We start from the raw sequence: 25,272 nt of genomic DNA, 5'->3' as shown, positions 1-25,272 counted from the left end.
AAAAAGTACAATATTACAAATGTCAACAAATTGAAAAAATTTATTCCAGCAAAAGAAAAAAAAAAAAGAAACTCACCCTAACAGAATGACTAGTCGGATTATTCATGGGGCAACCATGAGTAGTTAATCCGAATTCGTGAAGGCAAGCTAATCAAAATCGAGTCTAATTTTTGGAATACACCTCTTTTTTTAAAAGGAAATCACATCTTATATCTACGTTGGCGAATCTCCGAAGCCTGAAATCACATTGTCTTTTAACGCATGTACATATAAATATGAAAGGGAACCTTATATATCGCACTACTAGTAGAATGAGTAATAGCGAAGTTTAAACGAATCTCCTACCGTAGTTTATTGGTGTTTCCATAACGGAAGAATTTCATGGCTAAGAAAGGAAAATTCAGTTCATGTAGAGTGAGATGCTACATTTCCTTTTTGTAAAAACATATATATCACTTTACTTATAAAGATATTCATTAAAAGGAATGTGTAAGGTAGACGCCAAACGTGATTGCTCATAATCTGAAGACGTCTTCAGTTTCATTCCAAAGTAGGGAGTTCTTTGAAAAATTACAGCTGCTCAGAACTGTGTGGAGTTCTACTCATTTGCCACGTAAAGAATGATAATATAGCTGTAATTAAATTAGCGGAAAGATCCAGGAAGTCAGTGTTCCAAAATGATTGATTAACGATAGTACCCGCCAGCGCTCTTCTTGGGAAAGAAAAAGAGCTTTAAGTAGAATGAATGGACATTCGTTGACAGTGAGTGGAGAAAGATGTTCGATTTGCGACAAGTTACTGAAGCATAAATGGGAGATTCACTGAAAGATGTGTGGCTGATACACAGGAAAATACTTGGCTGCATTAAAATAGACGACTGATATGTCGCGTGAAGGTACTTTCTTATATTGCTGGAAAGTAGAATTGACAAAAAAGTAAAACCTCTTCGTGTTGACGAGAAAGTGTTAGAGCCGGATGTGCCTCGGGTGTGAACAACAGGCTTAGCGTCTGCTCGAATTGCATGTTTGTAGTTCAGTGCAGTAGCATCTGTTCTGTTATCATAAAGTTAAATGCGATTGTAACATGACATATTGCTGCGATCGGTGCAGGTAACTACGTGTTGTAAATATGTCTGCTAGCAGTCGTTTGGATCGTGTTTACCGAAATATTTTACAGACAAAATTTTTTACGAAAGGTTGGGGGAATACAGAAAATCTGAAAAGGTAAAAACAAGGAAAGTATGTTGTTACCCTTAGATTTTGTTGCGCCTGACAGATATCAAAACTTTTGTTTCGTTCCAGGTTGTTTGAATTTAGAAAAGTGGTTTCAAGGCGAGAATCTTGTTTTAACTTGGTACCCTCGGATTATCCCGTATCTGTGTTCAAAGTAAGTAACGACGTTCCTCAGTGGTTCGTGAATTACAGTTACACTTGCAAAACATGTGCCTTAAAGTAGGCATGCAGTTCTCTGACTTGCAATAGGGATTTTTTTTTTAATGTGCATTGTTGTTTGCTAATGATTGAGACTGTAATGTATACTGAAGCAAAAGGGGGAAAAAAAATTCTCTGCAGAACGGCAGAGGGACTTGCGGTTAATATGAAACTTAGGTTGTGTAACAGGTAATTTTGTGGCGGCCTAAGGAAGTAATGACGAATTTGTAGCCTTTGTTATTTTGTACTAGCACTGCACATTTTTTTGCGAAATGCATCTACAAAATTACAAAGGCCACGAATTAGTCATTACTTCCTTAGGCTGGCATAAAATTGTCTTGTGCACCTCCTAAGTGGTTGCATTGTCTTTCTAAGTCGAAAATATTGGTATACAAAAGATGTAAACACTTCTGCTGCAAACTACTGTATGTGGACTTTAACATAACATGTATGTTAATGTAAATATTTCCTGGCTCATATTGTATTCTTATGTGCGCCAAAAAATGCCATAATAAGAGTGTTATATACAGTTGCTTCATGCATGTTTCATTTTGCACCAACTACCAGTAGTCAAATTCTGCAACACATTATGTTATGAGAAAAATAGTGTGTGAAGTTTCAAAGTCACTGTCAAATCCCCACCATGACCATCTTGAATATCCCTAGGCCTATACCATAGTACAATTAGGTAGAAATAGCCTTCGGTCACCAAGTAGCAAAAACCACGTAAATGCTTCACCTTATGAAGCACTCGTGTGGAAGTCTCCAGTTTCCATCAGAAGAAACTGTTCACTACATAACGCAGACAGTAAAGAGAAACTTGTGGATGTTTAATGTTATTTTATAGAACAGACCTATTGAAATCTTTGAATACAGTAGTTCAGTCACAATTACGTATATATAATTAGTGATCCAGCACACACACACACACACACACACACACACACACACACACACACACACACACACACACACACACACACACAGTTGACTGAATGAATAAAATGAGGCCTTTCAGCATTTAATTTACATATTTGTTCAGTGCCACAAATGCATGCTTGTAATTCAGAAGTTAAAATGTATATTCAGTAAGTAGGAGAAAACAATGAAAATAGGCCAACTGGTAAATTTCTCTACTATGCTGATTTTTCTCCAGCACTGCACTTGGGTAGCTGACAAAGACTGATCTTTGAACGTATTTATGCGCAATTATATTTTCATTACAAAATGGAGCCTTTATAGACCTCTAGAAAGTATATTAATAAAGTGTGCTTTAATAGCATCTTACCCAAGTAAAGCTTAAAAAACATGAATCCATAAGCTTTACATTTTTACATTAAATGATTTTCTGTAAGATATCTATTTATTATTAACTATATTTCAGCATGTTATATCCCATTGTTACATTTACCTATGGATGGAAATATCACATTAAATTTTACTGTATTCCATTATGTTACTGACAATAATTCATATCAGGGCACCTATTAAACACTCCTGGAATTCTTGAGCTTTACTTGAATCCATGTACCCACTGTCTTCTGAACTTCCTTTTTGGACACTGACTAGGCACTTTGGGAGATTTTATTAGAGGAAGTGTGGTTAATATATTTGTAACTATTCTGAACTTTAGGCAGATTAGTATATGGCCCATCGTCTGCTACATGTTGTGGTGATGTATGTGGACAGCCGTAATTAACACTTAATGGGGTTTACTATTACATGAACTAGACTACTATATACACATTGGCTAGGGACAGTCACAGAGCTTGATTTGTAAAAAGAGAGGCCCTGGTACTGTGACTTTCTGGGGGTTGGGGCAACAGGGTGCTTTTCTGACATTTAGATATCTTAAAGTACTATTTTAACACTTTTTTTCCATAAGAGGTACTGGTACAGCATCATGTCGCGTACCATCACAAATGGAGTACTGAGCAGTCATAATATTAAGTTCTTTGAAAAACTGTCTTCATGACTTTAATTTAAAATTCGAGAACTGTTCCAGATACCCTTTTCCTGAAAAAAATTTTAGACCATGAAATTACAGCTTAGAAGCATTCTGACGTTAGTTGGCAATTGAAGAAGGCATGTAGACCTATACTTGCTGTCCTTAAACTTAGCATGTGTTTATGTACATACTTTGCAAACCATTTTACAATCTGTGGGACAGAGTGCTTCTTATCATTCCCTCCCTTTACCTTTCCATTAGCAAAAAATGTGTGAAAAGACACAAGGTTAATGAGCCTCCATATGAGCTCCAGTTTCTCTTACATTTTCGTTGTTGTCATTTCACAAGACATAAGTGAGAGGAAGGAGTAATGGCCTATATTTCATGATTCTCTCCTGTAATATCTATCACAGTAATTTTTTTTTGAGCATGTGTGTAACTGACTAAAGGAACCTGTGACTGAATGCACTATTCTGTGTTTGATCTTACCTATTTCGTGTATTAATCCAGCCTAGCAAGCATTCCAGGCTGATGAGCGGTACTCCAGAATCTGTCAAACAGATGTTTTGTTTGCCACATCTTCCATGGATGAATTAAGTTTTATGACTGTGTAATATGTGCTTTTCCTACAGCTAATTTTATGTGAATATTGCATTTCAGGTTCTGTGGACCATTACACATACTTAATTTACAGTTATTGTTAAATTCATTGATAATCACTAATACTTTTACATCCATTAATTTCATCACATTAACAACATGTTGAGTTCTATCTACTAAAAAGTCCTGAATCATCCCAAATGTCATACAGTAGTTGGAAGCAGGTACTGCAGAAAAGTTCAGGTACCTTATGAAAGTCAAGGAACACATCTGACCCCTTTAGATCTTGTGAACAAGCAATTTGAGTCGAAGTTCACAATATCTCTGTTTGTTGAATGCATGTTGATTTCTGTAGAGTAGCCTTTTGTTCACCAATAAAGTCACAATATACTAGTACAAAATGTTTTCATTAATTCTGCAACAGATTCATGCCAGCAATGTATACTCCTAATTATGTACATCTGACAACCTGTTTTTGAAAATAGGATTGCCTTAGCTGCTCGATATTCTTCGTTGTTCTAATGACATCCAAAATATTGCTGCTAATAGAGCAGCAAATTATTTAACATAATCCATTTAGAATCTTACAGGGGGTCACCCATCCGCTGTGACATGTGATGTAACTATGTTGTGTCGTGTGACATCATAGAGGCATGTTGTTTGTGAAATGGATTGCGTTTGCAAAGGGCATGTTAGAGGATATGGCAGTGCAATCTAGTGGTTGATGTTTCTTTTTCTAATTCATTTGTGAATGATTTTAGTGTGGCATTGGTTTTTTCCTGTGTAGTACACACTGTTTTTGGAGGTGGTAGAATTGATATTTTCAGTAATCCTATTATCTCACTGGATCCGGTCGCAGCAGAGCAATTTTAGTTGATTTTCTATCCTATAGTGACTTACCTCAGTGTATGCCATTTCAGCTTTTCTGTATGACTGAACTTTATTATCATCACATGCAGTGAAACAGTTTTGGAAGACCGAATTCAGTACAGCAGTTGTCTCGGTCGCCATCCGCTTCATTGTGAGGAGTGATGGGACAACCGTCTGGTTTCGTTCCATCAGTTTTTTCAGTAGAATGAAACTATTATTTATGGCCACATCAGCTATACATCTGTGTCTCACTCACTGTCTAGGTTCGAGATGTATCACTTAATGAGAGACAGCCGACTGATTGTTATGTCTATTATGAATGTTTTCACTCAGCCTCTGAGCTTGAGTGATTTCATTCATGTATCCACCCCTTCCAGAAACCTGTACGTGGTACTGCTACCAGCAGCCTACTGCTGCTGCCAGGAGCACAGCTGACTTATGGAGTTGGCCCAGCTGCGAGTGCGTGCAGTGACCAGTGGTACTGGTAATGTGCCGCCATTTCACTCTGACTGCGCTCCTGATGAGAGCAGGAGGCTAACGTATAGGGTGCAGGACACATGCATTTTCAGGGGGCTACATTTAAATGGTTCTTTGAGTGATGGACATGATCACACCTTTCAGTAAACAGGATGCAAACAGTTGCTGAAATTCTGTGTCAGCTTTCTGAAGTGGCCATTGAACTATGGTGGGTCTGCCTGTCCCTCAGAACCGTGCTCGGCACTTACATTTTTAAAATGTAATGTACTATGCTTTCAAATTCTATCCATTTATGTGCAACATTTTTGTCCTCAGAGGTGATTGTTTGAGGTTGACTGCCCAGATACTCTGCAGATTGTTTGCTGTTGTACTTGCTAAACGAAACCATTTCTACCTTCCTTAACATTCCTTGTTGCCTCTGTAGTCATTAATGCTATAGCTGGTCTGTGGTCATGGACTCTCAGCTCATTAAGTGGTTTGAAAGTTTTGAGTCTGTTAGTTACTAGGAGGTCAAGGACATGAGTTGGTTCTGTAACTGGATGAAGTATTTTTCCATAAAAATCTTCGGAATGATATTGCATGAATCCCTATATCTGGCATCAGTTTTAACCAGACGACTCTCATTCTAAGGGTGCCAAATTAAAGCCACTACTTATTACAATAGCACGGTCAGGGAATTTATCTGCAACATTCTCCAAATTTTCTCAGAAATGCTTTGGAACACAGTACAGCAGCAATTCCATGTTCCATTGATTTCACAAGCAATTGGTACATTTTCAGAGGTATATGGACCAGATGACAACACAGAAGTCACGCAGTTCACATAAATTACGTGTTCACTGAGCACTTTATAATGTTGTCTAGTTCCAGTTGATCAATCTGCTTTAGTGTAAGGGAATCCATGTGAGTTTACTATAATGCTCCTCAAACCACTGTAATATCCATGGAGCTATTTTCCAACTGTGTAAATAATTGAAGGCAGTCTGTTTATTGCCATATGCATTTTGCTGCTTTTATTTGTGAAGCATTTTCAGTGGCCAGTAATACATGTTTCTTTTTATACATATAATAAATCTATTATGTGGTAGTTACAGTATGTTACTATGTTTCATTTTGTTGTGTTTTAGCCCATGTGTGTCGTACTGGAGATGTGGTCATGAGTCTCCATGCTCCAGTTGGCCAATTTCTGATGTTCTTTCACCCACATTTGATTCAACACATTGCATACATCACGTGTGTTTTTGATGTGTAGTGTTGCCAACTGTCGTGTTTAACACGTGTGTGTGAGAGCAGGGGGGGGGGGGGGGAAGAAGATTCATTAATTATTTATTATGGTTATATTCTGGATCAAACACATACTCACAGCTTAACAAAAATATCACACAGAAGAACCCAAAAGCACCAACAGTCAAAAGCCAACCCAAGGTCCACAAACCCCCTATTCTGTTGAGAACTGTTAATTTCATGAACAAACCATCGTACCACATGGAAACAAATAGACAAAATCATAATGCCACATTGTGAAATGAAGATGAGCAGAACAGTGAAAAACACAAGTAAAAGACTTACACAACCCACAAACAGGATCACTCGTCTCCTTTGACAGAGAGAACATGTACACCTCAGCACTCACTGCAAACACAATTAAAACAAATTGAAGAAAACTTACTGACATACAACAAACTACCTGAAGACAATATTAATGAAATAACTAAAACCGTCTAAGCAATCACAGCCCAAAATTACTTCCAGTTTGAAAAGGAATTTTACTTACAAGCAGGTGGTCTTCCAGTGGGATCACCAATATCAGGAACATTGACAAACATATTCATCAACCACAAAAAAACACATCGATACAGTTATCATAAAGGAAGGCATTGTTTACTGGTACGGGTATGTGGATGACATAATCTATATGGTAGATGAACCAATGGAGAAAATTGTGATAAACTTCGTACAGAGGTAAACAATACACACAAAAACATTCAGTTCACCATGGAAAAAGAAATGCGAAAGGAAATACATTTCTCGGATATGACAATAAAGAGAAACAACAATAAATACACATTTGACATCTTCAGAAAGTCAACACCCACAAACACAATTATATACACTTCATCCAACTCCAATCACCAAAGAAAACTATGAGAAAGAATTACAAACAATACCTGTCCTTTTTTCCCCCTAAGGTAAGTCTTTCCGCTCCCAGGATTGGAATGACTCCCTACCCTCTCCCTTAAAACCCACACCCTTTCGTCTTTCCCTTTCCTTCCCTCTTTCTTGACGAAGCAACCGTTTGTTGCGATAGCTTGAATTTTGTGTGTATGTTTGTGTTCGTTTGTGTGTCTATCGACCTGCCAGTGCTTTTGTTTGGTAAGTCTCATCATCTTTCTTTTTAGATATATTTTTCCCACGTGGAATGTTTCCCTCTATTATATATATATATATATATATATATATATATATATATATATATATATCTAAAAACAAAGATGATGTGACTTACCAAATGAAAGTGCTGGCAGGTCGACAGACACACAAACGAACACAAACATACACACAAAATTCAAGCTTTCGCAACAAACTGTTGCCTCATCAGGAAAGAGGGAAGGAGAGGGAAAGACGAAAGGATGTGGGTTTTAAGGGAGAGGGTAAGGAGTCATTCCAGTCCCGGGAGCGGAAAGACTTACCTTAGGGGGAAAAAAGGACTGGTATACACTCGCACACACACACATATCCATCCACACATATACAGACACAAGCAGACATCTTTAAATATGTCTGCTTGTGTCTGTATATGTGTGGATGGATATGTGTGTGTGTGCGAGTGTATACCAGTCCTTTTTTCCCCCTAAGGTAAGTCTTTCCGCTCCCGGGACTGGAATGACTCCTTACCCTCTCCCTTAAAACCCACATCCTTTCGTCTTTCCCTCTCCTTCCCTCTTTCCTGATGAGGCAACAGTTTGTTGCGAAAGCTTGAATTTTGTGTGTATGTTTGTGTTCGTTTGTGTGTCTGTCGACCTGCCAGCACTTTCATTTGGTAAGTCACATCATCTTTGTTTTTAGATATATTTTTCCTTCGTGGAATGTTTCCTTCTATTATAACCATATATATATATATATATATATATAAAATAGAGGGAAACATTCCACGTGGGAAAAATATATTTAAAAAGAAAGATGATGAGACTTACCAAACAAAAGCGCTGGCAGGTCGATAGACACACAAACAAACACAAACATACACACAAAATCTAGCTTTCGCAACCAACGGTTGCCTCGTCAGGAAAGAGGGAAGGAGAAGGAAAGACAAAAGCTTCCTGACGAGGCAACCGTTGGTTGCGAAAGCTAGATTTTGTGTGTATGTTTGTGTTTGTTTGTGTGTCTATCGACCTGCCAGCGCTTTTGTTTGGTAAGTCTCATCATCTTTCTTTTTAAATATATATATATATATATATATATATATATATATATATATATATATATATATATATATATATATATATATATATATATATAAAACAAAGATGATGTGACTTACCAAATGAAAGTGCTGGCAGGTCGACAGACACACAAACATACACACAAAATTCAAGCTTTCGCAACAAACTATTGCCTCATCAGGAAAGAGGGAAGGAGAGGGAAAGACGAAAGGATGTGGGTTTTAAGGGAGAGGGTAAGGGGTCATTCCAGTCCCGGGAGCGGAAAGACTTACCTTAGGGGGAAAAAGGGACGGGTATACACTCGCGCACACACACACGTCCATCCACACATATACAGACACAAGCAGACATATTTAAAGACAAAGAGTTTGGGCAGAGATGTCAGTCGAGGCAGAAGTGCAGAGGCAAAGATGTTGTTGAATGCCTCTGCACTTCTGCCTCGACTGACATCTCTGTCCAAACTCTTTGTCTTTAAATATGTCTGCTTGTGTCTGTATATGTGTGGATGGATGTGTGTGTGTGTGTGTGTGTGTGTGTGTGTGTGTGTGTGTGTGTGTGTGTGTGTGTGTGCGCGCGCGCGCGCGAGTGTATACCCATCCCTTTTTCCCCCTAAGGTAAGTCTTTCCGCTCCCGGGACTGGAATGACCCCTTACCCTCTCCCTTAAAACCCACATCCTTTCATCTTTCCCTCTCCTTCCCTCTTTCCTGATGAGGCAACAGTTTGTTGCGAAAGCTTGAATTTTGTGTGTATGTTTGTGTTCGTTTGTGTGTCTGTCGACCTGCCAGCACTTTCATTTGGTAAGTCACATCATCTTTGTTTTTAGGTATATTTTTCCTACGTGGAATGTTTCCTTCTATTATATGGGGGGGGGGGGGGGGCGGGGGCGCGCATGCGCGAGTGTATATCTGTCCCTTTTCCCCTAAGGTAAGTCTTTTCGCTCCCGGGATTGGAATGACTCCTTGCCCTCTCCCTTAAAACCCACATCCTTTCACCTTTCCCTCTCCTTCCCTCTTTCCTCATGAAGCAACCATAGGTTGTGAAAGCTTGAATTTTGTGTGTGTGTTTGTGTTTGTTATTGTCTCTGTCAATGTACCAACGCTTTTGTTTGGTAAGTGACATCATCTTTGTATGTGTGTGTGTATATATATAGATAACACAAACAAATATCCATTAAACACACACACACACACACACACACACACACACACACACACACACACACACACACACACCCCTGCGGGTCCGGGGATTAGACTAGGCCCGAGGTATTCCTGCCTGTCGTAAGAGGCGACTAAAAGGAATCCATCCCCCTCACGGGGGTAGTTAGCGCCTGCGTCCGGAGACGGACGGTTCCACGACCTATAATTGTGGTCTTTTTGGTTTTTCACTTCTCGTTTCTTCCTTCCTTTTGTTGGTTCCTTTCTTTGCTCTTCTCCACCTCACTGTCTTCCTTACTCTTTCCCTTGACTTCTCCTTGCCTTCTCCTTGCCTTCTCATTGCCGCCTTCTCCTTGCCTTCTTCTCCTTGCCTTCTCCTCCTTGCCTTCTCCTCCTTGCCTTCTCCTCCTTGCCTTCTTCTCCTTGCCTTCTCCTCCTTGCCTTCTCATTGCCTTCTCATTGCCTTCTTCTCCTTGCCTTCTCTGGTCTCCGCCTCGGCGTTTGAGACAGTCTGTCCTCTTTCTCCCTCTCTCTCTTCTTTTTCCTCTTCTTCCTTCCTCCCTGTGCATGCCTGAAGGCCGACCCACGCGTTCGCACGCGTAGCCGGTGACGGGGTAACGCGTAAGTCCCCGCCCTGGGTAGACATGTAAGGCACGCGCATACCCCCTGGTAAAGGCCAGGCCCGGGGAGGGGTGATTGCCTGAGCTGATACCTTCTGACCATGCCGATTGGTCCCTCCGTCTGTTTCTCGGGAGGTGTGACCTGAGGTGTAAACATTCACCTAAGGCGGGAGTGCCCTCTGAGAGGGTCCCCACAAGGAAGGAGCACGCCATCGGAGACGCTGGCAATCATGGGGGATTCCTCCGCAATGGATTTCACTCCATCTCTCTCGACTTCTGCCCAAAAACGGAAACGTGACCAGCCACCAGTGACAAAAGTACTGCCGCCTGCCCCACAGTTCCTCGTCGTTTCTCGATCTGAGGACGGAAAGAATTTTTCCTCTGTCAACCCTTTCGTTATCCAGAAGGGCGTAGATGCCATAGCCGGATCTGTCAAGTCTTGTACCAGGTTGCGTAACGGTACCTTATTACTAGAAACTGAGAGCGCCTTTCAGGCACAAAAACTGCTTCGGGCCACACTCCTGTACACGTTCCCTGTCCGGGTGGAGGCCCACCGAACTTTGAATTCGTCTCGTGTGTAGTCTATACTAGCTCCCTAGACGGATTGACTGACGAGGAGATTCAATCTTTCCTCGCTGAGCAGGGCGTGACGGCTGTCCATAGGGTCATGAAAAAGGTCAACAATGACCTTGTACCGACCCGGACACTTTTCTTGACCTTTGATAGTGTTAAGCTGCCATCGCGCATCAAGGCGGGCTACGAGGTTATTTCTGTTCGCCCCTATGTCCCGACACCTACGCACTGCTACCAGTGTCAGCGTTTCAATCACACTCGACAGTCTTGTTCCAATGCGGCTAAATGTGTCACTTGTGGCAGGGATGCCCATGAGGGTGACTGTCCACCTCCGTCTCCTCGTTGTGTGAACTGTCAGGGTGACCATGCCGCATCCTCCCGCGACTGTCCTGTCTATAAGGAAGAACGCTGTATCCAAGAAATTCGGGTCAAAGAAAAAGTGTCCACCTCGGCTGCTCGCAAGCTATTGGCTAGTAGGAAGCCCACGCTGCTCCCAGCGGGGAAATACAGTACTGTCCTCGCCTCTCCTCGGACTACCAGGGAGGTAGCAACCCAGACATGCGATCTGACCTTCAGCACCATGGTCGTCCGTTCGGCCAGTGCTAAGATCGCGCGGTCGACGTCTCCTCTTCCTCCCATCACCCCACAGACACCAGCCCCTTCATCAGCTTCTGCTAAGACGAAGACCCCGAAGTCAGATGCACGGGCCTTCAAGAAGGAACCATCCCGTGCAGACTTCCTACGTACCTCGACCTCCCAGCCTTCGACCGGTACTTCCACCAAACGTCCTTCCAAGAAGGCTCATAGGAAGCACAGTTCTCCTTCTCCGCCACGGCGCATTTCTTCTCCTGCGCCACCCAGCGGTTGCCGCCCCAGGCCGTCATCCGTTTCGCCTGGCCGCACCGCTGGTAGCCGTACATCTGGCCGTTCACCGGCGGAGGAAGCTCCCCCTCCCGGCCATCCTCCCGAGATGGCCGATGAACCTATAGACCCAATGGACGATGACTGTCCGCCTACTGATAGCGGCGGCAGTGCTCGCTCGAAGCCAGGCCCTCAGCGGCCTTCGAGGTGACCCCTTCTCTCATCTTCCTTTTCTTACGATGGCACTTATTCACTGGAATATTCGCAGCATTCGCTCCAACCGAGAGGACTTGAAGTTGCTGCTCCGCTTGCATCGTCCGCTCGTCGTAGCCCTCCAAGAAACGAAGCTACGCCCATGCGATCAAATTGCCTTGGCACACTACACCTCTGTGCGTTTTGACCTACCCCCTGTGGTAGGTATCCCAGCTCATGGAGGGGTTATGTTGCTGGTCCGGGATGATATTTACTACGATCCCATCACGTTGCACACCGGCCTGCAGGCAGTTGCCATCCGCAGTGCTCTCCCCACTTTTACGTTTTCCTTTTGTACCGTTTACGCTCCATCATCATCTGCCGTTACCAGGGCAGACATGATGCAACTTGTTGCTCAGCTACCTGCACCATTTTTGTTAACTGGAGACTTCAATGCCCACCATCCCCTTTGGGGCTCTCCAGCATCCTGCCCGAGGGGCTCCTTGTTAGCAGACCTTTTCAACCAGCTCAATCTTGTCTGCCTCAACACTGGCGCCCCTACTTTTCTTTCGGACACATCTCACACCTATTCCCATTTAGACCTCTCTATATGTACTCCCCAACTTGCACGCCGGTTTGAGTGGTATGCACTTTCTGATACATATTCGAGCGACCACTTCCCGTGTGTTATCCATCTCCTGCAGCATACCCCCTCTCCGTGCTCCTCTAGTTGGACCATCTCCATGGCAGACTGGGGGCTCTTCTCTTCAAGGGCAACCTTTCAGGATCAAACCTTCACAAGCTGCGATCGTCAGGTCGCACACCTCATGGAAGTCATTCTCGCTGCTGCTGAATATTCCATCCCTCACCCTACTTCTTCTCCACGTCGCGTACCGGTTCCCTGGTGGACCGCAGCATGTAGAGACGCTCTACGTGCTCGTCGACGTGCTTTACGCACATTTAAACGCCACCCTACAGTGGCGAATTGTATAAATTATAAACGATTACGTGCTCAGTGTCGTCGTATTATCAAAGAAAGCAAGAAAGCCAGCTGGGCTGCTTTCACAAGCACCTTCAACAGTTTTACTCCTTCTGTTGTTTGGGGTAGCCTGCGCCGGCTATCTGGCACTAAGGTCCACTCACCAGTTTCTGGCTTGAAGGTCGCGAATGACGTCCTTGTGGCCCCTGAGGCTGTCTCCAATGCCTTTGGCCGCTTTTTCGCAGAGGTTTCGAGCTCCGCTCATTACCACCCTGCCTTCCTCCCCCGCAAACAGGCAGAGGAGGCTAGGCCACCTAACTTCCGCTCCTCGAATTGTGAAAGTTATAATGCCCCATTCACCATGCGGGAACTCGAAAACGCACTTGGCCGATCATGGTCCTCTGCTCCAGGGCCTGATTCTATTCATATTCAGATGCTGAAGAACCTTTCTCCTGCGGGTAAAGGTTTTCTTCTTTGTACATACAATTGCATCTGGATTGAGGGACATGTTCCCGCATGCTGGCGCGAGTCTATTGTTGTCCTGATTCCTAAGCCGGGGAAGGACAAGCACTTGCCTTCCAGTTATCGACCTATCTCGCTTACCAGCTGTGTCTGTAAAGTGATGGAGCGAATGGTTAACTCTCGATTGGTTTGGCTGCTCGAGTCTCGACGCCTACTTACCAATGTACAATGTGGATTTCGTAGGCGCCGCTCTTCTGTTGACCATCTGGTTACCTTGTCGACTTTCATTATGAATAACTTCTTGCGGAAGCGCCCGACCGCGGCTGTGTTCTTTGATTTGGAGAAGGCTTACGACACCTGTTGGAGGGCGGGCATTCTCCGCACCATGCATACATGGGGCCTTCGTGGTCGCCTCCCTCTTTTTATTCGTTCCTTTTTAATGGATCGACAGTTCAGGGTACGTGTGGGTTCTGTCCTGTCCGACACCTTTCGCCAGGAGAATGGGGTGCCACAGGGCTCAGTTTTGAGCGTCGCTCTCTTCGCCATCGCGATCAATCCAATAATGGATTGCCTCCCAGCTGATGTATCAGGCTCCCTTTTCGTGGACGATTTTATCATCTATTGCAGCGCGCAGTGTACACGTGTCCTGGAGCGCTGTCTTCAGCGTTCTCTTGACCGTCTTTACTCCTGGAGTGTTGCCAATGGCTTCCGTTTTTCTGCCGAGAAGACGGTCTGTATTAACTTCTGGCGCTGCAAAGAGTTTCTCCCACCGTCCTTACGACTCGGTCCCGTTGCTCTCCCAATCGTGGAGACAACCAAATTTTTAGGCCTTACATTTGACAGGAAACTTAGCTGGTCTCCACATGTGTCATATTTGGCCGCCCGTTGTACCCGTTCTTTAAATGTCCTCCGTGTTCTCAGTGGTATGTCATGGGGAGCGGATCGAACCGTCCTACTTCGTCTATATCGGTCGATCGTCCGCTCCAAGCTGGATTATGGGAGCTTCGTATACTCCTCTGCACGGCCATCCATCTTACGCCGCCTCAACTCCATACAACATCGGGGTTTACGACTTGCGATCGGAGCATTTTATACTAGTCCCGTAGAGAGTCTTCATGCTGACGCTGGCGAATTGCCACTCACCTACCGGCGCGATATACTGCTTTGTCGGTATGCCTGTGGGCTACTGTCAATGCCCGACCATTCGTCTTATCGTTCCTTTTTTGACGACTCTCTCGACCGTCAATACGGGTTGTATGTCTCTGCCCTGCTACCCCCTGGAGTTCGCTTTCGTCGCCTCCTTCAACACCTTAATTTTTCACTCCCTGCAACCTTTTGAGTGGGCGAGAGCCACACGCCACCTTGGCTCCAGGCTCAGGTCCGCGTTCACCTTGACCTCAGCTCGCTCCCAAAAGAGGTTACCCCCGGTTCGGTCTACCACTCCCGTTTTTTGGAACTTCGTTCGAAGTTCATCAACATGACTTTCATTTATACAGATGGCTCTAAGACCAATGACGGGGTCGGGTGTTCCTTTATTGTCGGGGCACAAAGTTTCAAATACCGGCTCCATGGCCATTGTTCGGTCTTCACAGCTGAGCTCTTTGCCCTCTACCAGGCTGTTCTTTACATCTGCCGCCACCGACATTCTGCTTATGTCATCTGCTCCGACTCCCTGAGCGCCATCCAGAGCCTCAGTGATCCGTACCCGGTTCACCCTTTCGTACACCGTATCCAATGCTCTCTTCAGCAGCTGGTGGACGTCGGTTCTCCGGTTAGCTTTATGTGGGTTCCTGGCCATGTCGGTATCCCTGGGAACGAAGCTGCAGATGCCGCGGCCAAGGCTGCGGTCCTCCAGCCTCGGACAGCTTCTTGTTGTGTCCCTTCGTCCGATTTTAGCAGGGTCATTTGTCGGCGCATTTTATCGCTGTGGCATGCCGATTGGGCTGCACTTACAGACAACAAGCTTCGGGCTTTAAAACCTCTTCCCGTGGCTTGGACGTCCTCCTCACGCCCTTCTCGGCGGGAGGAGGTAGTTTTGGCCCGGTTAAGAATTGGACACTGCCGGTTCAGCCATCGCCATCTGCTGACGGCTGCGCCGGCGCCGTTCTGCCCATGTGGGCACTTGCTGACGGTTCGACACATTTTAATGTCCTGTCAAGATTTTAACACACTGCGTCTAGATCTTAACCTGCCAAGTACTTTCGATGCCATTTTAGCGGATGACCCACGAGCAGCTGCTCGTGTTCTTCGTTTTATCAATTTGACAAACCTCTCTAAGGACATTTGATGATGCTGTTTTTTAATCCTATGCCTGTCAGTCTGTCTTTTATCGTGTTTTCCCTTTTAGTTGTTGTTTTAAACTTGTGCCTCGCGGTGCATTCTTAGAGTAGTCAGGGCGCTAATGACCATTGAAGTTGTGCGCCCTAAAAACCACAAAAAAAAAAAAAACATGCACGCACACGATAAACGAAAATGTCAAACCACACACACAAAACAAACTAAGGATGAATTATGAACGCTCAGCGACAGTTGACAATACAACTTGCAGGTGATGTATGCAATGTGTTGAATCAAATGTGGGTGGAAGAATGTCGGAAATTGGCCAACTGGAGCATGGAGACTCATGAACATATCTCCAGGACCATGCACATGGGCTAACAGTGCTGGAAATCATAAGTAATACTGAAAGACATTGTTGTATCACAAAATTTATGCTACAAAAGTAGATTCCAGCCTAAAAAACAGGAAAAACATGTAAGAATGTAACATAGCAACATATTGCAACCACCGCATAATAAGTTTATTATATGTATAAAAAGAAGCATGTATTACTGGCCACTGAAGATGCTTCACAAATAAAAGAAACAAAATGTGTATGGCAATAAACAAACTGTCTTAAATCATTTGCTTGGACGGAAAATACCTCCACGAATTTTGAACCAACTAAGGAACGGTGGAAAATAGAAAAAATGACTGTACTATCATTCTGGCCTTGACATGGACAGTTATCTTGCTGGAAGATGCCACTGCTGCTGGGGAAGTTGTCAAGCACAAAGCAATCCAGGTGTTGTACAATAATTTTCATGTAGTTCATAGCTGTCATGGTGCCTTCAATTACTATCACAAATATAATGGAAACCCAGGTGAATGTCCCCGATACCATGCTACTGCCACCACCAACTTGTGCCATCCAATGCGTGGTGCATATTTAGAGCATTCACCAGAATGAACTCCCGTGTCCAATCAAAAATGGTCTATAGGCGTCTCGTTTACTCATCTGCATCTATACAATCCCCCATTGAGGTATACGTTTGGCCTCTGGAGCTTTCTACAGTAGCCCAGTTATGAATCTCTATGTAGATGCTGCCAAATTACATCTTTCATAATGATGTGATGTTCTCATCAGCAGATATGCATGCTGTCTCCTCCATGTCCTCCATGTCCAACCATCCATCCCATGCATCCTTTTTTTATGACTCTTGTGAACACCAATATGGGATTAGTGCAACTTCTTTGTTGCCTCCCAGAGTTTGCTTTTGTATACTGCTTTGGAGTCTCAACCTTACATTACTTGCCGTGTTCCCGATGGGTGAGAGACTTTCACCACCTTGGCTTTGCGCAGAAAACTCCATTCATGTTGGCCTTAGTTCGCTTCCCAAGGACATTACTCTAGATTTGACCTACCGCTGTAAGTTTCTCAAACTTTGCATTCAACTTCGAGACAGCACCTTCATCTACGGTAATGGCTGCAAGACCAACTGTGGTGTCAGTTGCGCCCTTGTCATTGGCAACAAACATTTTAGATACCATCTTCTGGACCAGAGCTCGTGGTTTTTTTTTTTTTTTTTTTTTTTTTTTTTTTTTTTTTTTTTTTTTTTTTAATGCAGAGCTTTTTGCCCTCCATCAAGCCACCCAGTACATCCGATAACACACTTCTTGATTGTGTATTATGTTCAGATTCACTTAGTGCCCTTCAGAGCCTCTGTGTGCCATGCACATACCACCCCTTAGTACAAAAAAATCTAAGTATGCCTCCACTTGCTCTCTGATGTAGCCACTGTGATGTCCATGTTGGTCCCTGGTCACATCAGAGCATCAGGAAATGAAGCTGCCAAGGCTGCAGTTCAATTACCTAGGACTTTGAGCTGTTCTGTCGCTTCAGATGATCTCTGTGTTGCTGCACCTAGTAAAATTGTCACTCCAGCATAAATATATGGGAACAAACTTGAGGAAATTAAACACTTCCCAACAGCTTGGACAACTTCCTCTTGCCCCTCTCATCGTGAGGAGATACTTTCAGCTGGGCTGTGTATTGGGTACTGTCATTTCATTCACAGTCATTTGTTAAGTGGTGAACCCGTAGCATTCTGTACTTACTGCAACCAACCATTGACAGTATGCCATTTTCTGATCCAGTCCCATTTTTAGAACTGTTTATATTAATGTACGTTTGCCATTTGAAGTATCAGATATTTTAGCAGATACAGCACAAACTGTAGATCTTATTTTACTTTTTATTCATCGTAGTAATATGCAATAGGATATTTGTCAACCATTTGAGCAACCTCCTCAGAGGGGACGTGATCATTGCAATTCCTCTGCTCCAGTCGATTATGCTGATTATATTATCAACTTCAAATTGATTCAGTAATTGACCATTTTAAGCTATGACATGGGCACTTATGACCTCAGCTGTCTTGCACCCTAAAGAAACATCAGTCAATTAAACAAACTGACCAAAATGATGGGCTATCCAGACACAACTGTAAAGCTGGTGTAACATGAGGTGTGATTCATCTGATCAGATGACACATTTGCATTGATCCTCAGTCCAGTCTCAATGGTCCTGTCAATATTGGGTTAACATAGGAACCCGTGTGGGTTGCCTGCTGTGGAGCCCCATGTTCAACACTGTGTCCTGGACAGTGTGCTCCAAAACACTTGTGGCTGCACCAGCATTCTTCTCTGTCATTAGATCTGCCACAAACCGCCACCAATCCTGCTTGACAATGCAGCAATCCTCCAGCCTCTACGTAATGTAGTGAGATGTGGACATCAAATATCTTGCCAACTGCTCATGGTTTCACCATCCTTCAGTCACTTTCCACAGATGCTTACAGCAGTAACCGACCAGCTTTGTTGTTCCAAAGACAACTCATTCCCAGGTGCTGGGCCATAGTGATCTAGCCTTTGTCAAAGTCACTTATGTAATTGGATTTCCCCATTTAAGTGCTGTATCATCATTAGAATGTTTCCACTGTTGCTTCTGTTAACTACATTCCTTACCACATCGCGTGCACATAAAGCCACCAAGCCGCATTCAATCTCGTAGAGGGCAGTGGTTATAATTTTTTGGCTCATCAGTGTATGCCTGCTTTGATTTACAGGCCTGAGCTGCAACTGTATTTAAATAGTGACAGAGTGTTTCTTGACATTAAAAAAGGGATATAACAATGATTCTCTTAAAATGTAAAAAAAAGTTATTGCTGTAAAATTTGATTCATTCTTAGCTATGATAATAGTTCTTTTAAAATATAAGAAGTTGTTGTAAAATGTTATTGACTGTTGGCTAATTTCTAAGAGTGGATACATTATTCGTTTTGTAGCCTCTATGCTGAGGGTTTGATACATATTGATTGTGAACATGTTGGAAAAAATAATCGTGCGAATATTATTTTTTCTCCTTAGTTGAAGTTGGAGTTATGTAACTTATTATCCTACACTAAATGTGATTATATTAAATCTCATATACAGAATAAAAATATAAAAAAATTGAATGAACTTTGATGGGCATTGATTCACAGAAAAGAATATGGTTATCGATTTTCGGATTAGATATTTTAGAATAAGAAATATGTGCAGTGGGTGTCATCATGAATGTCTGTAATTTGGTTCAGTTGTGGAGAAGAAATTGCAGAACATAAAGTGATAATGACTGAAAAAATTGTAAATCAGTTTTTAGAATAACTAAAAACACAAGATTTTTGCCCAGCAGAATCTTGGAAATGTAATGAATTACAGTTCATATATGATATATGAGCTTATGATATTGCTTTTTCCCAATTCTAAATATAGTTGGGAAAAATAGTTGTGTTTTATGTGATACATATAATCACTTTGTTTGAGAGTAGATGCATTAAGTTATATTCGTGCAGGTGATCCCAACTGTTAACATTAAACATGGAAAAAAATGGTCTTCTTGCCCAACAAAGACGATTGTAGCCACACTTGTCACCAAAGGCGTTTGGAAATGATTTACATTTGTCTTTTACAAATTACACTGAAACTGTAGATACATCCTCTTGTAAGACAATGAACTAATTCTAGTAGGTACACCACGCAGACACTAGATGACAGTTGTGAACACTGTGTATAGTGAAAGGACGGCACTTGTTTGTTGTTAAATAGAAAAAGCTATGAACAAGATGGAAGTTGACTATCATGGACAAAGATGAACCATATGGTTTTTGTGGAAGGAAGTAGTGAAAAACAACAAATATTTGTAAATATTTAATGGTGGCATGTGGTCAAGAAGTACCTGCTAAGAGACGGTTTACAACTGGATTGCTGAGTTTGCTAGTAGAAGGGAAACTGCAAGTAAGAGTGTAAATTGTCTTCAAAAAACCGCAGTCTGCAGGAACATTGCGGTTATGTCAACAGCAGGTTATACCGTGACACCCTTACGTGATTTAGATGTAGGATTCAGCAAAGGCAACAGAGACATTTGTGAAAGGAACGCCCTTTAGCACGATAGGGCATGGCCCAATACCAGCAATTCCACAACTACAAAGTCAACATCGCTGGGATTCATTGCTGTGCTACACCTACCATATTCACTGAGTGTCACTCCAACAGAAACATGTGAAGGATGTGCTATCAGGTAAGGGTATCAGCAGCAACAAAGAATTGCAGGCAGCTGTCCACCAGTGGGTGCATAATACCCCAAAACAGTGGTTCTGTGATGCAATAATGAAGTTGCAAGAAAGGTGGCAGCAGTATGTCGTCATTGGGAGTGTATTGAGAGATCCCATGTACATTGACACTTGCTCATTAATAAATAAGGTACAAAAAGCTGCTGTTGTAAATCATTTCCGAATGCCCCTCATAATAAGAAATATCATTTACTTAGTAATAATGTATTGATTACCCTTCAATTCACATTTATGAAATGGGTAACATTTCTGTTTCAGTTGCAAGGAGAATTCAAAAAGTAAGTTACACTTGTCGCCCAAAATATATGACAACTGTGGAGCAACAGTGGTTCATGCGCAGAACACATTTAATATCCTGACCTTCAAGAGGGAAACCAGTGTTCTCAGAATAAGGATTCTATTACAGAATGGAGACAAGAGCTGAGCATCAGTTGGAAACATCCCACGTAACTGAAGTATGAGACACTGTATGATGCATGTGGCCAAAATCCCTTTCACATTCAGATGAATAACGAAGCATTGGTTGTAAATGCACCTTTAGATGAAATAAGGGGGATACACCCTGAGCTTGTGTTAGAAATTGACAGATTTGCACAATACATAGAGAACTTTATTATTGTATTTCTATTTGAGAGTTATGACAAGAGATACAATTAATGTGCAGATTCTTATTGCTAGACAAGTTGTCTTGAATGGCAAGTTATTGGCAGATTTAGAAGCAACTTGGTGTGCCCCAGGAGGGAAGTGTTGAGTCCCCTGCTGTTCATTTTGTATATTAATGACCTTGCAGTCAATGTTAATAGCAACAATAGATTGTATGCAGTTATCTATAATGAAGTATTGTCTGAAAGAAGCTGCATAAATATTCAATCAGATCTTCATAAAATTTCAAAGTTGTGCAAAATTGGCAACTTGCTTTCAATTTTCAGAAATGTAAAATTGTGCACTTTACTAAACAAGATGATGTAGTTCCCTAGGACTATAATATTAGTGAGTCCCAGTTGGAATCATTTAACTCATACAACTACCTGGGTGTAAAACTTTGTAGTGATATGAAATGGAATGATCTTGTAGGCTCAGTTGTGGGCAGACTTCAGTTTATTGGTAGAATAGTGGAGAAATGTAATCAGTGTACAAAGTAGATTGTTTACAAATAACTCTTGCAACCCATCCTAGAATATTGCTCAAGAGTGTGGGATCCATATCATTTAGGACTTACAGGATATTGAGTGTGTACAGAGAAGTGCAGCACGAATGGTCACAGATTTTTTTGACCCATGGGAGAGTGCCACAGAGATGCTGAAGAAACTTAATTGACATAAACTATTCCAAGAACCCTTACACAGTTTCATAGCGATTGTGAGGACAAGATTCAATTAATTACAGCACACAAGGAGATATGTACACAATTATTCTTCCTTCTGATGATACGTGAACGGGATGGAAAAAAAACATAATACTTGATAAAATGGGATGTACCCTGTGCTAAGCACTTCACTGTGGGTTACAGTGTGTAGATGTTGATGTTGTTTTTGGGCAGAGCTTTGAAAACCAGGTGTTGGTTATAAGTTGAGAAGATTCATTGTTCAACTTCGATATTGCGAAACGTCTTTTGACAGGCAAAATGCATTATAGGTGCAACATAACGTTTTTCCACAGAGCTCTCACTGATATATGCAGCAGCATGTGGCACTTTAACAGTGCAAGTATGCACCTGTCAGTGCAGTAATGTTCCTGAGGTTGATAATTTACCTTCAGATGCAAATGATGCTCCTCCAGTGGCCTTGCATTTGGAGTGGATTCATGTTGTCAAGCACTTAAAAGACTGCAATATATGAGGAGTAAATTTATTGCAAAAAACAATGTTTTAGTGACAATATATTTTGTTGTACTGCTGTAATCAATAAAATTTTTGCGTTGGAATAATCAAGTGTAACTTACTTTTTGAGCCCATTTCCTCTCACCTGTGTTCTACTCCTCCACCTTCTAGGTTGTAATCTACTTTATTGATACAGCGATACTGAATGTTTGTGTAGCTGTATCTGTATTTAGAAAAGTTATTTTAATTTTAGTATGACAGATAATTAAATGCATACTTGCAAATTAAAAATATTGTAAGTAACATTATTTAAGACTGGTGTTGCCTTACTGATTGCCAATACAAGAACTCCTAGTGCCAGCTGACGACATGTCCATCTGTATTACAAAAGTGGATGTATGTTCCACATCTCCTAAACCACTGGATTAAGTTCAACCAACCTTTGTAAACATATCATTTGCTCTCTGGAAAGAAGCACTGTGGGAGCAAGATCCACTACCTCATAGAGGGGTGAAGGTTAAAAAGGAGACTATTTTCATCCAGTATTTGAAAATGACAGCAGACAGCATTTAGTTAGTTGCAACTAACTTTACACCTAGTTTTAAACTTCTACAACACTTTTTCTTGCTGTCACTCCTCCTTCCCCCCTACCCCTTTCCTCTTCCCCCCCCCCCCCCTCCCGCAGACAGAAAGAAACAAAGTTTCAAGCAAAGTCAAACGATAGAATGTCCAAGAGGGAATAAAAACAATATAGAAAGTATAGGTTGCTTCTCGTCATATACAGGGGACAGTGAGTCACATAGTCGCAATGAAAAGAATGCTGTTCCGCTTGCAGACTATGTCCTTTATCAGAAGTAGAAAACAAACACACAGGCATGACTTGCACAGATATCACCACTGTCATCTGCAGGTGCTAAGGCTCAACTAAATTGGCCTTAGGGCCCAGAGAAGACTGTGGCAGAGTGTGTGTGTGTGTGTGTGTGTGTGTGTTTTTTGTGCTTCTGATGAAGGATTTAGTCGAAAAGCTGAATATTTCTAGTGCTTTTTTTCATTGTGCGTGTCTGCTTCATAACACCTCTGAACATTTCTAGCATTCTTTTTCATTATGTCTGTCTGTGACATAACACCTACTCTAGCAGTCTATCCTTTCCTTAATGTTAAAGTTTAAAGAGAAGTGAAGATTAAAATAAACCTTCAGTTTGAGGAAAGAGAGAATCAATTCTGGCACACTGCATCAGTACAAACAGCTATTGATTGAAAAATTTTCAACAATCATCAAAAATGTCGTTTCTACCCAATTATATCTGTCATTGTGATATAGCAGCTATCTTTATCGCATCACAGTATTCAAGGGGTGAGAAGTAAAATTAATGAACTGTCATACTTTTCTTCATCAATGAATTAGTCATTAGTTGATATAATCTACTTCTCCGAGTATCTGAACTTCGTGATCACTGGTGCAGGGGTATTAAGTGTAACATGATTTAAGTTGGCATCTAACTTCTGTAGAACAGAAATGAAGACTGGATCAGTTGCCATATTCATCAGGAATTGTCATAAATTTAAGAACAGTCATTCGTAAATTTTGTTTAGAACAGCATATGGAAGCATGTGTTACAGAAGTAGAATTTCATAATAAATTCTTTATAGTACTCAGTGTATGCTGTGCATCTGCAGGTAATTTTAGTCTGCTGAAAAATGGCCTCCGTACTTTGTTGGCCTGTTTAACAGTAAAAAAATTAAAAAACTACAGAAAATAGTGGTTGCTGGAGATCTTAATGTAGATTTTCTTAAAAAAAATCTTCCAGTAAGAATTTATTATATTTAATAACATTATCATTCAACTATTTCCTACTTTAAGGTTCCCAGCCAAGATAGCTAATGTCTCAAAGTCATTCATAGTGTTACATTACAAAACCTCTAGTCAATGTCTTCTATGATTGTGACATGCAGTTCCTTTCGTTAAATGTTAATACCAATCAGGATATAAAAGTTACTAAACCTGAGTACATGAGGATAATCAATAAGCCAAAAATGATTATTTTAGGAAACTTCTGAAACACATGAGATGAGATGAGATGGTGGACTGGAGTGATGTATACAGTCTTCATGGTATGAATGAAAAATATGATTCTAAGTTGTTATCACATTTGAAAGCTTTTTCCTCCCAAAAAGTAACCCAAATGTACAAAGATTGTGCAAGGAGCAAAGGTATCTTGTAAAACAAAAAGGAAACTGTATCTGTCTGTCAGAAGCAGCTCTGATGCTGATTCTGTCTCTCATTACAAGACATAATGCAAAGTGTTAAAGACAGTAATGAGGACAGTAAGGCAAATGCATTATGAGGAAAAGATTATCACATCAGATAACAAAATAAAGACAATGTGGGGTGTGGTGAAAGAGGAGACTGGTAGAACCACGTGTGAAGAGTGGTACACAGCATTAAGAATAAATGATACACGGTGAAGTATGTGTGCAGGGTTGCAAAACTTTTTAATAAGCATTTCATAAATGTTACTGAATAGATGGGATTGTCAGGTTCAGTAGATGCTGCCATGGAATGTATCAGACTAGCAATTAACAAATAAATCAGTAATATGAATATGACCCTCAGTGCACCAGTAAAAGTAATGTACACTATAAAATTTTTAAAATCTAAACAAAATATGAACAAAGCTGATTGAAGAGTGTGCTTGTGAGTTTGGTAACATATTAAGTTATATGTATAACCAGTTATTTACCAGTGGAACATTTCCCAAATGGTTGAAATATGCAGAAGTTAAGCCTTTGTCTGAGACAGAAGATACAGTTATACTGTCAAATTTCAATTTTGCCAGCATTCTCAGAAATTTTGCTAAAGGTAATACAAAATCGGCTTCTTAACAATCTGACTGCAAATAATATAACG

General features: G+C 41.6%; 1 protein-coding gene across 2 annotated transcripts in view; it reads left to right on the top strand.

Annotated features, from left to right (window-relative positions):
• Positions 1 to 526: 526 nt before the first annotated feature.
• Positions 527 to 25,272, top strand: part of LOC126095738 (protein ABHD18) — a 182,846-nt gene continuing 158,100 nt past the window's right edge. The window contains exons 1-2 of one of the 2 annotated variants that reach the window (XM_049910507.1): positions 527 to 1,223; positions 1,302 to 1,386. In XM_049910507.1, the coding sequence (XP_049766464.1) occupies positions 1,129 to 1,223; positions 1,302 to 1,386 (180 nt within the window). In that variant the 5' untranslated portion in view covers positions 527 to 1,128. The remainder of the gene's footprint in view (positions 1,224 to 1,301; positions 1,387 to 25,272) is intronic. The other variant, XM_049910506.1, reaches the window with a different exon arrangement.

This window comes from Schistocerca cancellata, chromosome 8, assembly GCF_023864275.1.
Source record: "Schistocerca cancellata isolate TAMUIC-IGC-003103 chromosome 8, iqSchCanc2.1, whole genome shotgun sequence".
Taxonomy (NCBI): Eukaryota; Metazoa; Arthropoda; class Insecta; order Orthoptera; family Acrididae; genus Schistocerca; species Schistocerca cancellata.
This window is presented reverse-complemented; position numbering and strand designations above follow the sequence as displayed.